The 13,599-nt window shown below is 43.0% G+C and overlaps 1 protein-coding gene across 1 annotated transcript; it reads left to right on the forward strand.

Annotated features, from left to right (window-relative positions):
* Window positions 1-462: 462 nt before the first annotated feature.
* LOC129848714 (piggyBac transposable element-derived protein 4-like) lies at window positions 463-12,386 on the forward strand. The gene is made up of 3 exons (XM_055915816.1): window positions 463-734; window positions 6,871-6,985; window positions 10,605-12,386. The coding sequence occupies exons 1-3, from the start codon at window positions 527-529 to the stop codon at window positions 12,295-12,297; spliced, it is 2,016 nt and encodes a 671-aa protein (XP_055771791.1). The 5' UTR covers window positions 463-526; the 3' UTR covers window positions 12,298-12,386.
* Window positions 12,387-13,599: the final 1,213 nt, after the last annotated feature.

Raw genomic sequence — 13,599 nt, forward strand, 5'->3', positions numbered from 1 at the left:
CTAAGCCTTCAAAATGGAATGAGTACTTTTGGGTGTCAGGGAAAATGTATGGAGTAAAATGTACATCATCTTCTTTAGGAATGTAGTGAAGTAAAAGTCAAATTAGTCAAAAATAGTAAAGTACAGATTCCCTGAAAAACTACTTAAATCGTACTTTATAGTATTTTTTACTTAAGTACTTCATACCACTGATCACAAAAAAAGAAGCATAATTAAAGTGGCTAATTTAGGCCCTTTTTAGACATATATTCAAGCCTCTTGTAACACTGTAATTGCAATAGAAGTTCATAAGTTTACCGTCTGTTTGATGTTCTCATTCACACAGGAGAGAGACATGACTATCTTGGATCCTCCGGGGAGCCTCAACAACATCCTGATGCTGATGAGGAAGAGAAGAGTCTCTCCAGATCAGACCACCAGATGGTACAGCTTGGTCTGGTCTAGTATACAGCTTGCTCTATCGGGGTCTGGGCTGGGTTTCTGTAAAGCACTTTATGTCAACAGTGACATAAACATCCATAATTATATGTGTCTGTCCCCTCTTTATGGTTACCAGGACAACGCTAGCCCATCCACCCTCTCGGAGTCCCCGTGTCGTGCCTCTCCCGGTAGCACCTTACTACTGGGTATGAAGAGGTTGTCTGTGCAGCTGGTGGACTGCAGGAAAACAACGGGGCTGAGTGGAACTGTGAGAGGAGGAGGAGAGAAGAAAGGATCAGATTTGACACATCATAGTAAGTGCTGTAGTTTGAACAAATACAATAGATCTGCCCACTGGTATCTGTTACCAGGACAACCAGCAGAGTTCTGTTAGTTGACATGAAGATGGACTGGTATCTTTTACTAGTAGGGCTGTCACAGACTAATAAACATCTTGTTTGACTTAGTCACCTGTTCTTTCCACCAATCAATTGGTGCAAATTTTAAATGTGTATTTCTATATATACACAACCGTTGAAAAGTTTGGGGTCAATTAGAAATGTCCTTGTTTTTGAAAGAAAAGCACATTTGTTGTCCAATAAAATAACATCGAAATACAGTGTAAACATTGTTAATGTTGTAAATGACTGTTGTAGCTGGAAATGTGAGATTGTTTTATGGAATATCTACATAGGTGTACAGAGGCCCATTATCAGCAACCATCACTCCTGTGTTCCAATGGCACTTTGTGTTACCTAATACAAGTTTATAATTTTAAAAGGCTAATTGATCATTAGAAAACCATTTTGCAATTATGTTAGCACAGCTGAAAACTGTTATGCTGATTAGAGAAGCAATAAAACTGGCCTTATTTTTATTTTATTTATTTATTTAACCTTTATTTAACCAGGTAGGCAAATTGAGAACACGTTCTCATTTACAATTGCGACCTGGCCAAGATAAAGCAAAGCAGTTCGACACATACAACAACACATAGTTACACATGGAGTAAAACAAACTTATAGTCAATAATACAGTGAAAAAATAAGTCTATATACAATGTGAGCAAGTGAGGTGAGATAAGGGAGGTGAAGGCAAACAAATATATGTATAAATAAATAAAAATATAAAAAAAGACCATGGTGGCGAAGTAAATACAACACAGCAAGTAAAATAAAAACTAAAAACACTGGAATGGTTGGTTTGCAGTGGAAGAAAGCGCAAAGTAGAGACAGAAATAATGGGGAGCAAAGGAGCAAAATAAATAAATACAGTAGGTAAAGAGGTAGTTGTTTGGGCTAAATTATAGATGGGCTATGTACAGGTGCAGTAATCTATGAGCTGCTCTGACAGCTGGTGCTTAAAGCTAGTGAGGGAGATAAGTGTTTCCAGTTTCAGAGATTTTTGTAGTTCGTTCCAGTCATTGGCAGCAGAGAACTGGAAGGAGAGGCGTCCAAAGGAAGAATTGGTTTTGGGGGTGACTAGAGAGATATACCTGCTGGAGCGCGTGCTATAGGTAGGTGCTGCTATGGTGACCAGCGAGCTGAGATAAGGGGGGACTTTACCTAGCAGGGTCTTGTAGATGACCTGGAACCAGTGGGTTTGGCGACGAGTATGGAGCGAGGGCCAGCCAACGAGAGTGTACAGGTCGCAGTGGTGGGTAGTATATGGGGCTTTGGTGACAAAACGGATGGCACTGTGATAGACTGCATCCAATTTATTGAGTAGGGTTTTGGAGGCTATTTTGTAAATGACATCACCGAAGTCGAGGATTGGTAGGATGGCCAGTTTTACAAGGGTATGTTTGGCAGCATGAGTAAAGGATGCTTTGTTGCGGAATAGGAAGCAAATTCTAGATTTAACTTTGGATTGGAGATGTTTGATGTGAGTCTGGAAGGAGAGTTTACAGTCTAACCAGACACCTAGGTATTTGTAGTTGTCCACATATTCTAAGTCAAAGCCGTCCAGAGTAGTGATGTTGGACAGGCGGGCAGGTGCAGGCAGCGATCGGTTGAAGAGCATGCATTTAGTTTTACTTGTATTTAAGAGCAATTGGAGGCCACGGAAGGAGAGTTGTATGGCATTGAAGCTCGCCTGGAGGGTTGTTAACACAGTGTCAAAAGAAGGGCCAGAAGTATACAGAATAGTGTCGTCTGCGTAGAGGTGGATCAGAGAATCACCAGCAGCAAGAGCGACATCATTGATGTATACAGAGAAGAGAGTCGGTCCAAGAATTGAACCCTGTGGCACCCCCATAGAGACTGCCAGAGGCCCGGACAACAGACCCTCCGATTTGACACACTGAACTCGATCAGAGAAGTAGTTGGTGAACCAGGCGAGGCAATCATTAGAGAAACCAAGGCTGTCGAGTCTGCCGATGAGGATGTGGTGATTGACAGAGTCAAAAGCCTTGGCCAGGTCAATGAATACGGCTGCACAGTATTGTTTCCTATTGATGGCGGTTAAGATATCGTTTATGACCTTGAGCGTGGCTGAGGTGCACCCATGACCAGCTCTGAAACCAGATTGCATAGCGGAGAAGGTATGGTGGGATTCGAAATGGTCGGTAATCTGTTTGTTGTCTTGGCTTTCGAAGACCTTAGAAAGGCAGGGTAGGATAGATATAGGTCTGTAGCTGTTAGGGTCAAGAGTGTCCCCCCCTTTGAAGAGGGGGATAACCGCAGCTGCTTTCCAATCTTTGGGAATCTCAGACGACACGAAAGAGAGGTTGAAGAAGCTGGTAATAGGGGTGGCAACAATTTCAGCAGATAGTTTTAGAAAGAAAGGGTCCAGATTATCTAGCCCGGCTGATTTGTAAGGGTCCAGATTTTGCAGCTCTTTTAGAACATCAGCTGACTGTATTTGGGAGAAAGAGAAATGGGGAAGGCTTGGGCGAGTAGCAGAGGGGAGGGCAGTGCTGTTGTCCGGGGTAGGGGTAGCCAGGTGGAAAGCATGGCCAGCCGTAGAAAAATGCTTATTGAAATTCTCAATTATAGTGGATTTGTCGGTGGTGACAGTGTTTCCTATCTTCAGAGCAGTTGGAAGCTGGGAGGAGGTGTTCTTATTCTCCATGGACTTTACAGTGTCCCAGAACTTTTTTGAATTTGTGTTGCAGGAAGCAAATTTCTGCTTGAAAAAGCTAGCCTTGGCTTTTCTAACTGCCTGTGTATATTGGTTTCTGGCTTCCCTGAAAAGTTGCATATCACGGGGGCTGTTCGATGCTAATGCAGAACGCCATAGGATGTTTTTCTGTTGGTTAAGGGCAGTCAGGTCAGGAGAGAACCAAGGGCTATATCTGTTCCTGGTTCTAAATTTCTTGAATGGGGCATGCTTATTCAAGATGGTGAGGAAGGCATTTAAAAAAAATGACCAGGCATCCTCTACTGACGGGATGAGATCAATATCCTTCCAGGATACCTCGGCCAGGTCGATTAGAAAGGCCTGCTCGCTGAAGTGTTTCAGGGAGCGTTTGACAGTGATGAGTGGAGGTCGTTTGACCGCTGACCCATTACGGATGCAGGCAATGAGGCCGTGATCGCTGAGATCTTGGTTGAAAACAGCAGAGGTGTATTTGGAGGGCAAGTTTGTTAGGATGATATCTATGAGGGTACCCGTGTTTACGGAATTGGGGTGGTACCTGGTAGGTTCATTGATAATTTGTGTGAGATTGAGGGCATCAAGCTTAGATTGTAGGGTGGCTGGGGTGTTGAGCATGTTCAAATTTAGGTCGCCTAGCAGCACGAGCTCTGAAGATAGATGGGGGGCAATCAGTTCACATATAGTGTCCAGAGCACAGCTGGGGGCAGAGGGTGGTCTATAGCAGGCGGCAACGGTGAGAGACTTGTTTTTAGAGAGGTGGATTTTTAAAAGTAGAAGTTCAAATTGTTTGGGAACAGACCTGGATAGTAAAACAGAACTCTGCAGGCAATCTTTGCAGTAGATTGCAACACCGCCCCCTTTGGCCGTTCTATCTTGTCTGAAAATCTTGTAGTTGGGGATGAAAATGTCAGAATTTTTGGTGGTCTTTCTAAGCCAGGATTCAGACACGGCTAAAACATCAGGTTTGGCAGAGTGTGCTAAAGCAGTGAACAAAACAAACTTAGGGAGGAGGCTTCTAATGTTAACATGCATGAAGCCAAGGCTATTACGGTTACAGAAGTCATCAAAAGAGAGCGCCTGGGGAATAGGAGTGGAGCTAGGTACTGCAGGGCCTGGATTCACCTCTACATCACCAGAGGAACAGAGGAGGAGTAGGATAAGGGTACGGCTAAAAGCTATGAGAATTGGTCGTCTAGGACTTCTAGAGCAGAGAGTAAAAGGAAGTTTCTGGGGGCGATAAAATAGCTTAAAGGAATAATGTACAGACAAAGGTATGGTAGGATGTGAATACAGTGGAGGTAAACCTAGGTATTGAGTGATGATGAGAGAGATATTGTCTCTAGAAACATCATTGAAACGAGGTGATGTCATCGCATATGTGGGTGGTGGAACTGAGAGGTTGGATATGGTATAGTGAGCAGGGCTAGAGGTTCTACAGTGAAATAAGCCAATAAACACTAACCAGAACAACAATGGACAAGGCATATTTACATTAAGGAGAGGCATGCTTAATCGAGTGATCAATAAGGGTCCAGTGAGTAGAGGTTGGTTGGGGTCACGGCGATCCAGACAGCAGGCCGGGTAGATGGCTATCGGTAGCAAGATAGCATAGCAAGATAGCATATCAAGATAGCGTTTCCGTCGGTAGGTTAGTGGGGTTCCGTGTGGTAGAGGGGATCAATCCAAATTGGCAAAATAGATATAGTGACCCAAGAAAAAATAAAATAAATAAATAATAATAATAATAATAATTGTCTGATATACTTATTCAGATAGCAGCCGATAAGACAGCTAACGATTAGCGGGCCCCAGATGAGCGTTCAGGTAAGGTCGGGACGGGGGTGCCAGTTGGATAACTCCCTCGGGCAGATAACGCCGCCAGTCAGTCGTGAAGGCCCGGTGGGGCTCCGTATCTGCAGCAACAACAACAAAAAACGGGTCCGGATAGGTGACTGTAGCCCAGGAATGGCTGATGGAACTCCTCAGCTGGCTGGCTCCGGAATAAATTACGTTTGCTCCGGGATCGACGTAAGCCAATAGTCACACGGTTTGCCGCTAGCTAGCTGCGAAATCAAGGTGCAAATGTCCAGAGCCTGCGGCTGAAATCCGGTGATGAAGTAGAAAAAAAAATCCGGTGATGTGGTAGTGAAAAATCAGTCCTATATGCTCTGGGTTGATATCGCGCTTGCAGACTGGCAGGTATTGGCCCGAGCTGAAGCTGGCTGGTGTCCGAGTTAAGGGTGAAGACCGCAGCAATGGCTAACTGACTACTAGCTAGTAGCTAGTTATCTGGCTAGCTTCTGATTGGGGTTACGGTTCTAAAGTATAAAAGAAATAGCAGATCCGTACCACATTGGGTGAGGCGGAATGTATATTCAGTTCCTAAATGGAAAGTGAAATTAAAATATATATGAAATGCATACGAAAAAAAACGAGGACTATTTATGCGGGACAAGACGGGACAAGACAAACACACGTCCGACTGCTACGCCATCTTGGAAGAGGTCTTTAGACCAGTTGAGTGTCTGGAGCATCAGCATTTGTGGGTTTGATTACAGGCTCAAAATGGATCAATTAGCCTTTTAAAATGATAAACTTGGATTAGATAGCACAACGTGCTATTGGAACACAGGAGTGATGGTTGCTGATAATGGGCCTCTGTTCGCCTATGTAGATAATCAGCCATTTCCAGCTACAAAAGTCATTTACAACATTAACAATGTCTACACTGTGTTTATGATCAATTTGATGTTCTTTTAAATGAACAAAGAAATTGCTTTTCTTTCAAAAACAAGGACATTTCTAAGTGACCCCGAACTCTTGAATGGTATTGTATATCCTCACACCATCCATGTTGTAAACAGCATTCTGCATGAATTGCGACTCAACTTGACACAAAACAATTTTATGAAATCTAATTTTGTTAGAAATCTAACATTGTTTAACATGGTCAAGTTCGGTTCCTGTGCAATCTTCAGACACTCTAGAAGGCAACCAAACTTGTTTCATCATTCTACATGATGTATTGGCTATACAACACCTGAATTAGCCCATGAAGGGTCTTGGTCCAATGACCACCTATCGTTTTGAAACCTAGCTAGATAGCCAATGAGCTGGGCTTTCCAGCAGTATGTGAATGCCGTTTGTAGGACAAACAGCCATCATGCTGGAGCTGTGCACAACAGAGTTCATTCTCTGGTGAAAGGAAACAGGACGCACTGTAGTTTACGTTTCACAGCAGTTCCTTCTCTTCTACAAACTTCTCAAATCTGAAAAAGTTAAACATGGCTACTAAGAGTGGAAAAGCTAAATCTCAGTCCAAGTATAAACATTTTGATGATATTATTGCAGAAATTGACCAGGAGAGTGACACAGAAGGAATGGATGAGGACTCTGTGAGTGACCACAGTTATGATTCCAGCGCGGAAGAAATGTTTTTGGAAGGAAAAGATCCACTTTTAGACCAGTAAGTAAAAAAGGTTTTTGCTTCTCATGCTAATGCAGTTGTTTAAATGGTCGCATATTAATTTGATATTATATATATATATATATTTATATACACAGTCGAAGTTTACATGCACTTAGGTTGGAGTCATTATAACTCGTTTTTCAAACACTCCACAAATTTGTTGTTAACCTCACTAGGGTATGTGGGACGGTAGCGTCCCACCTCGTCAACAGCCTGTGAAACTGCCGGGCGCCAAATTCAAAACAGAAATCCCATCATTTAAATTCCTCAAACATACAAGTATTTCACACCATTTTAAAGATACACCTGTTGTAAATCCAGCCAAAGTGTCCGATTTCTAAAAGGTTTTACGACGAAAGCACACCAAACGATTATGTTAGGTTAGAGCCAAGTCACAGAAAAATACAGCCATTTTTCCAGCCAAAGAGAGGAGTAACAAAAAGCAGAAATAGAGGTAAAATGAACTTCTCTTAACTACTGATCCCGGATCCGGGTTTGAAAATAGACAACATACGGTGATCGCCACAAATAGTCATATTAAACATTCCTGAAAATACAAGTGTCTCACATGCTTCAAAAGCCTAGAATCTTGCTAATCCAACTGCGTTGTCAGATTTAAAAAAGGATTTACTGCGAAAGAATAGGATGCGATTATCTGAGCTCGGCGCTCCATAACAAACTACTTTTTCAACCAGCACAGGCGTAACATTATCACAGATTGCGTTGAAATAAATCGTTTACCTTTGAAGATTTTGCTCTGTTTGCAATCCCAAGGCTCATTGTTACACAATGAATGGTCTTTTGTTCGGTTGAATCCATTTTTTATAGCCTAACACGAAACATTTTCTGAACGCTTATGTCGTTGAATTTCATTTCATTAAATTTTCGACTAAACATCCGACCTAAATACACTGACTAAACCTGACTTTATCCAGTCATGTTTGGTTTCCTTGCAATCAACTGTTTGTTTGTAACACAACCAAACTTGATTGGTCATTTCGCGGGACGTATTGAGCCGAAAAAAACGATTGGAAGACAACGAGTAACGAGCTCATTGTGCACCAATTATATGACCACTGTCTCGTTGATTGACTGTATTTTAACCCAATGACCACTCATCGTCTTGAAATCTAGCTGGGTAGATAGTGCCATTTACCTCTGTTCGTTGGCTATCAAATGGTTCTTTGTTTGAAGACCAACCCATACATGAAACGCAGGCGTAACGAGTGTCTTTTACCTTTGCGTTTAGAACTGGAAGGAAGGAAAGTTATTACGCACAGCAGTATTTCGGCAATTTGCATCTTCAGGTGTTTATTTATCCAACATCATGGCGAATAAGTCAGGGAAAGCTAAATCTAAGACTAGATATACGAATGTAGACAACATTTTAGAGGAAATTGATCGTGAAAGTGATACAGAACTGTTTTTTGAGGAAGACTCCATTAGCGATCACTCCTATGATTCTGAAACTGAGGTCTATTTTTTTGAACGGAGAGGACATTGTTTTAGACTGGTAAGTTCTTGTCACGCTAATGCCGTTGTTTGAAATTAATAATATAAAATATTATTTGTGATTTGTTTTTACATTTTATTTGCAATAAAAATGTAATGAAATGTGTAAAGTACACGTTGGCTATTCATTGTGAGTGAGGATACATTTGTATGCATGTGAACGACCCATAGCCTATGTTTGTGTGTATATATACAGTGGGGAGAACAAGTATTTGATACACTGCCGATTTTGCAGGTTTTCCTACTTAAAAACCATGTAGAGGTCTGTCATTTTTATCATAGGTACACTTCAACTGTGAGAGACGGAATCTAAAACAAATCCAGAAAATCACATTGTATGATTTTTAAGTAATTAATTTGCATTTTATTGCATGACATAAGTATTTGATACATCAGAAAAGCAGAACATAATATTTGGTACAGAACCCTTTGTTGGCAATTACAGAGATCATACGTTTCCTGTAGTTTTTGACCAGGTTTGCACACACTGCAGCAGGGATTTTGGCCCACTCCTCCATACAGACCTTCTCCGGATCCTTCAGGTTTCGGGGCTGTCGCCGGGCAATACGGACTTTCAGCTCCCTCCAAAGATTTTCTATTGGTTCAGGTCTGGAGACTGGCTAGGCCACTCCAGGACCTTAAGATGCTTCTTACGGAGCCACTCTTTAGTTGCCCTGGCTGTGTGTTTCGGGTCGTTGTCATGCTGGAAGACCCAGCCACGACCCATCTTCAATGCTCTTACTGAGGGAAGGAGGTTGTTGGCCAAGATCTCGCGATACATGGCCCCATCCATCCTCCCCTCAATACGGTGCAGTCGTCCTGTCCCCTTTGCAGAAAAGCATCCCCAAAGAATGATGTTTCTACCTCCATGCTTCACGGTTGGGATGGTGTTCTTGGGGTTGTACTCATCCTTCTTCTTCCTCCAAACACGGCGAGTGGAGTTTAGACCAAAAAGCTCTATTTTTTTCTCATCAAACCACATGACCTTCTCCCATTCCTCCTCTGGATCATCCAGATGGTCATTAGCAAACTTCAGACGGGCCTGGACATGCGCTGGCTTGAGCAGGGGGACCTTGCCTGCACTGCAGGATTTTAATCCATGACTGCGTAGTGTGGTACTAATGGTTTTCTTTGAGACTGTGGTCCCAGCTCTCTTCAGGTCATTGACCAGGTCTTGCCGTATATTTCTGGGCTGATCCCTCACCTTCCCCATGATCATTGATGCCCCACGAGGTGAGATCTTGCATGGAGCCCCAGACCGAGGGTGATTGACCGTCATCTTGAACTTCCATTTTCTAATAATTGCGCCAACAGTTGTTGCATTCTCACCAAGCTGCTTGCCTATTGTCCTGTAGCCCATCCCAGCCTTGTGCAGGTCTACAATTTTATCCCTGATGTCCTTACACAGCTCTCTGGTCTTGACCATTGTGGAGAGGTTGGAGTCTGTTTGATTGAGTGTGTGGACAGGTGTCTTTTATACAGGTAACGAGTTCAAACAGGTGCAGTTAATACAGGTAATGAGTGGAGAACAGGAGGGCTTCTTAAAGAAAAACTAACAGGTTTGTGAGAGCCGGAATTCTTACTGGTTGGTAGGTGATCAAATACTTATGTCATGCAATAAAATGCAAATTAATTACTTAAAATTAATTACTTAATTACTTACTTAGATTCCGTCTTTCACATTTGAAGTGTACCTATGATAAAAATGACAGACCTCTACATGCTTTGTAAGTAGGAAAACCTGCAAAATCGGCAGTGTATCAAATACTTGTTCTCCCCAATGTCTGTGTGTGTATATATATATATAAAATTGAATGGAGTAGAATGTAACAGCAAACCCATACACCTCAACAGAGCCAGCATGCTTTCTCTAATTAGGCTATATATTACGGTTAGAGGTTAGAGGGAGCATGGCCGAGGCGCGTGTGTCTGTTGCTACACCCCACCCCCACATGAAATGGCCTATTTGAGGCAGGCCCACAAAATGGCCAAAGTGAAATGGAACAGCACTTTATGTTCCCTGTACTCTATATATATGTTTATTATACCTGTTGATACAGGGCTCATATGTGAAACTATTCTAACTGAACATTTTCATTCACAGTGGCACTGATTCCGACTGGGAGCCCCCAGCGCCAACTTGTTCATCCAGCTGGACCCCTGCTGTCTCTGGGCCATCTACAGGTGTGAAGGCACCGACAAAGAAGCGGAAGAGGGGAAGTGTGCCACCTGCTAACAAAGGGACAGAAGGGCGTTGGCACACTGTCCTAGAAGATGATGTGGAGCCACCCCAACCAACTTTTCGGCCGAAAAGGAAGCCAGGACCTCAGGTGAACTCGACCACAACTTACAGCCCCCTTCAGCTTTTTCAGTTGTTTTTCACACAATCCGTTGTAGATTCGCTCGTGTCGAACACGAATAAGTATGGGAAGAAGAAGCAGGCAGGCAAAAAGGTAGCATGGAAGCCCATATCCATGTCAGACTTTTTCTGCTACCTTTCACTGGTCATCTACATGGGGATGGTGAAGCTGAAAAGCCTGACGGACTACTGGAAAACGTCATCCCTCTACCAACTACCTTTCCCCATGACTGTTATGTCCTGCAAAAGGTTTCTGGGTCTTTCACAGGCGCTTCATATCAGTGACCCAAAGGTTGATGAAGCGAATGACAAGAAGAGAGGCACAGCAACGTTTGATAGACTGTGCAAAATCAAACCTCTCTACTCCAGCATTGTTGAGGCCTGCAAGACGTACTTTCAGCCAGCCCAGAACGTGTCAATCGATGAGAGGATGGTCGCCTCAAAGGCCAGAATTGGCCTCAAACAATACATGCGAAACAAACCAACCAAGTGGGGTTACAAGCTGTTTGTGTTGGCTGATTCTGTGTGTGCTTACACATGCAATTTCTTTGTCTATGAGGGGAAGAACAGTTTTGCTACCGGTAAGGGACTTGCCTATGACTCTGTAATGGAGTTATTGGATTTTCAACTGCTAGGGAAGGGCTACAAACTGTTTGTGGATAACTTCTACACAAGTCCTACCCTGTTTGCAGACCTTAGGAATCGGGAAGTGTGGGCTTGTGGCACCATTCGTACCAACAGGGTGGGCTTTCCGAAGACGAAGGTGAACGACATGCCTGAGCAGGCTGAGCGGGGGACCATGCGATGGATCCGTGAAGATGGCCTGCTTTTTGTGAAGTGGATGGACACCAGAGAGGTGGTGATGTGCACAACAATCCACAAGTCCTTCAGTGGGGATCATGTGGTCAGACGTGTGAAGGATGGTGCCGGGGCATGGACCACCAAAAATGTCCCCATTCCAGCTGCAGTAAAGGACTACAACAAGAGCATGGGAGGTGTGGACCTATCAGATGCGCTGATAGGCTATTACAATGTTCTGCATAAGACAATGAAATGGTACAAGACCTTCTTCTATCATTTCGTCGACATTGCTGTGGTGAATGCATTCATCCTACACAAAGAAATGGCTAAGAGCTGTGGAAAGCCCTTCCTCTCACAGAAAGCCTTCAGAGAGCAGCTCATCAAGGAGCTTGCTGGCTACAGCACCACTGCACCACACCCTGTCCCTTCTGCTCCTGCCACAAGTGTTCATCTGCCCAAATATATTTGTGCAGGCATGGATGTGCCTAAGGGCCAAAGGGGCACAGCATGGAGGCGTTGCTGTGTTGTTTGCAAGATGAAGTCCCCCATCACCTGCACCACATGCTCGGTGACCCTCTGCTTTACATCAGAAAGAGACTGCTATGGAATCTGGCATCAGCAGCAGAATATTGTGTAGAGCTTTGGCAAAGTGGGTGGGGTTATCCTTCCTGTTTGGCCCTGTCCGGGGGTCTCATCGGATGGGGCCACAGTGTCTCCTGACCCCTCCAGTATTCATGCTGCAGTAGTTTTCTATTAACAGTGTGATTTAGAGCAAAAACCAGAAAAACAGGGACAAATCAGAAACCTGGAGAACCTAAATGGAGAAAATGGAATTGGGTAAAAAAAAATTAAAAAAAATAATTGATAGAGATGTGATATATAGATAGAGATGTTATAGAGCCATAAATAATGTAGAAATGCTCTCTTATTACTGGATTATCTAGGGATAGTGTAGAGTAACAGCTGTATCCTGAAGTGACCTTTATCTCCCTGCTCCTCAATACGTCTCCCACTGGATCAAAGCTTCAGCCAAGTAGGATACATGATAGTGGCAACACATGGAGTAGGGCTGGATATAGTCATGGTAGGATACATGATAGTGGCAACACATGGAGTTGGGTTGGATATAGTCATGGTAGGATACATGATAGTGACAACAAAGGAAGTAGGATTGTATATAATCATCGTATAAAAAATGATTTAATACACAATAGAATAAGGCTGTAAAGTAACAAAATGTGGAAAAAAGTCAAGGGTCTGAATACTTTCTGAAGGCATTGTATATATCCATGTTATAAAGTATGAAAAGGCTTGTTCATTCACATGTCATGAATTCACTATGACATCATCATATTTGTATATATCCTAATGAATAAACTTTTGGATGGAAACATGGTTATTATTTATTTAACAAGGTAAGTCAACTGAGAACACATTGTCATTTACAGCAACAACCTGGGGAATAGTTACAGGGGAGAGAAGGGAGGATGCATGAGCCAAATTGTAAACAGTTTCCTCCCATGCATGCTGTTCTCAGTTGACGGCCCATCTGAAAGATGGCACCCGACACAAGGCAATGTCCCCAATCTGAATACTTTCCAAAGGCACTGGAAGTGATTGAGGAGACACCGTAATTGCTATATTCTAATTAAAATGATTGATCCATAAGAGAACACATGACCAAAGCAAGGCGTGACCATTTAGAAATAAAACAATATTCTTAATGATAAACATAATCTAATAAACAAATGTTTGCATAACCAACCAGGACCAACCCTGCTTAGCTTCAGAAGCAAGCCAGCTGTGGGAAGTAGGGTGGTATGCTGCTGGCTCCAAAATCAAGCTATATACAGCCTAATTGTTTCCCCTCAGGAAGCTCTGGTAAACAGTTGATGTAGTACACTGCTGCCACTACCAGGCCTGGAGGGCATTTTGACTT

The sequence above is a fragment of the Salvelinus fontinalis genome, unplaced genomic scaffold (assembly GCF_029448725.1).
Source record: "Salvelinus fontinalis isolate EN_2023a unplaced genomic scaffold, ASM2944872v1 scaffold_1128, whole genome shotgun sequence".
Taxonomy (NCBI): domain Eukaryota; kingdom Metazoa; phylum Chordata; class Actinopteri; order Salmoniformes; family Salmonidae; genus Salvelinus; species Salvelinus fontinalis.

Excerpts from the sequence above, each read along its gene's own strand:
- LOC129848714 (XM_055915816.1), top strand. The coding sequence starts at position 527 with ATGTGTCTGTCCCCTCTTTATGGTTACCAGGACAACGCTAGCCCATCC. Across the intron at positions 735-6,870 it reads ATCAGATTTGACACATCATA|AAATTGACCAGGAGAGTGAC; the intron begins GTAAGTGCTGTA and ends ATATTATTGCAG. Across the intron at positions 6,986-10,604 it reads AAAGATCCACTTTTAGACCA|TGGCACTGATTCCGACTGGG; the intron begins GTAAGTAAAAAA and ends TTTCATTCACAG.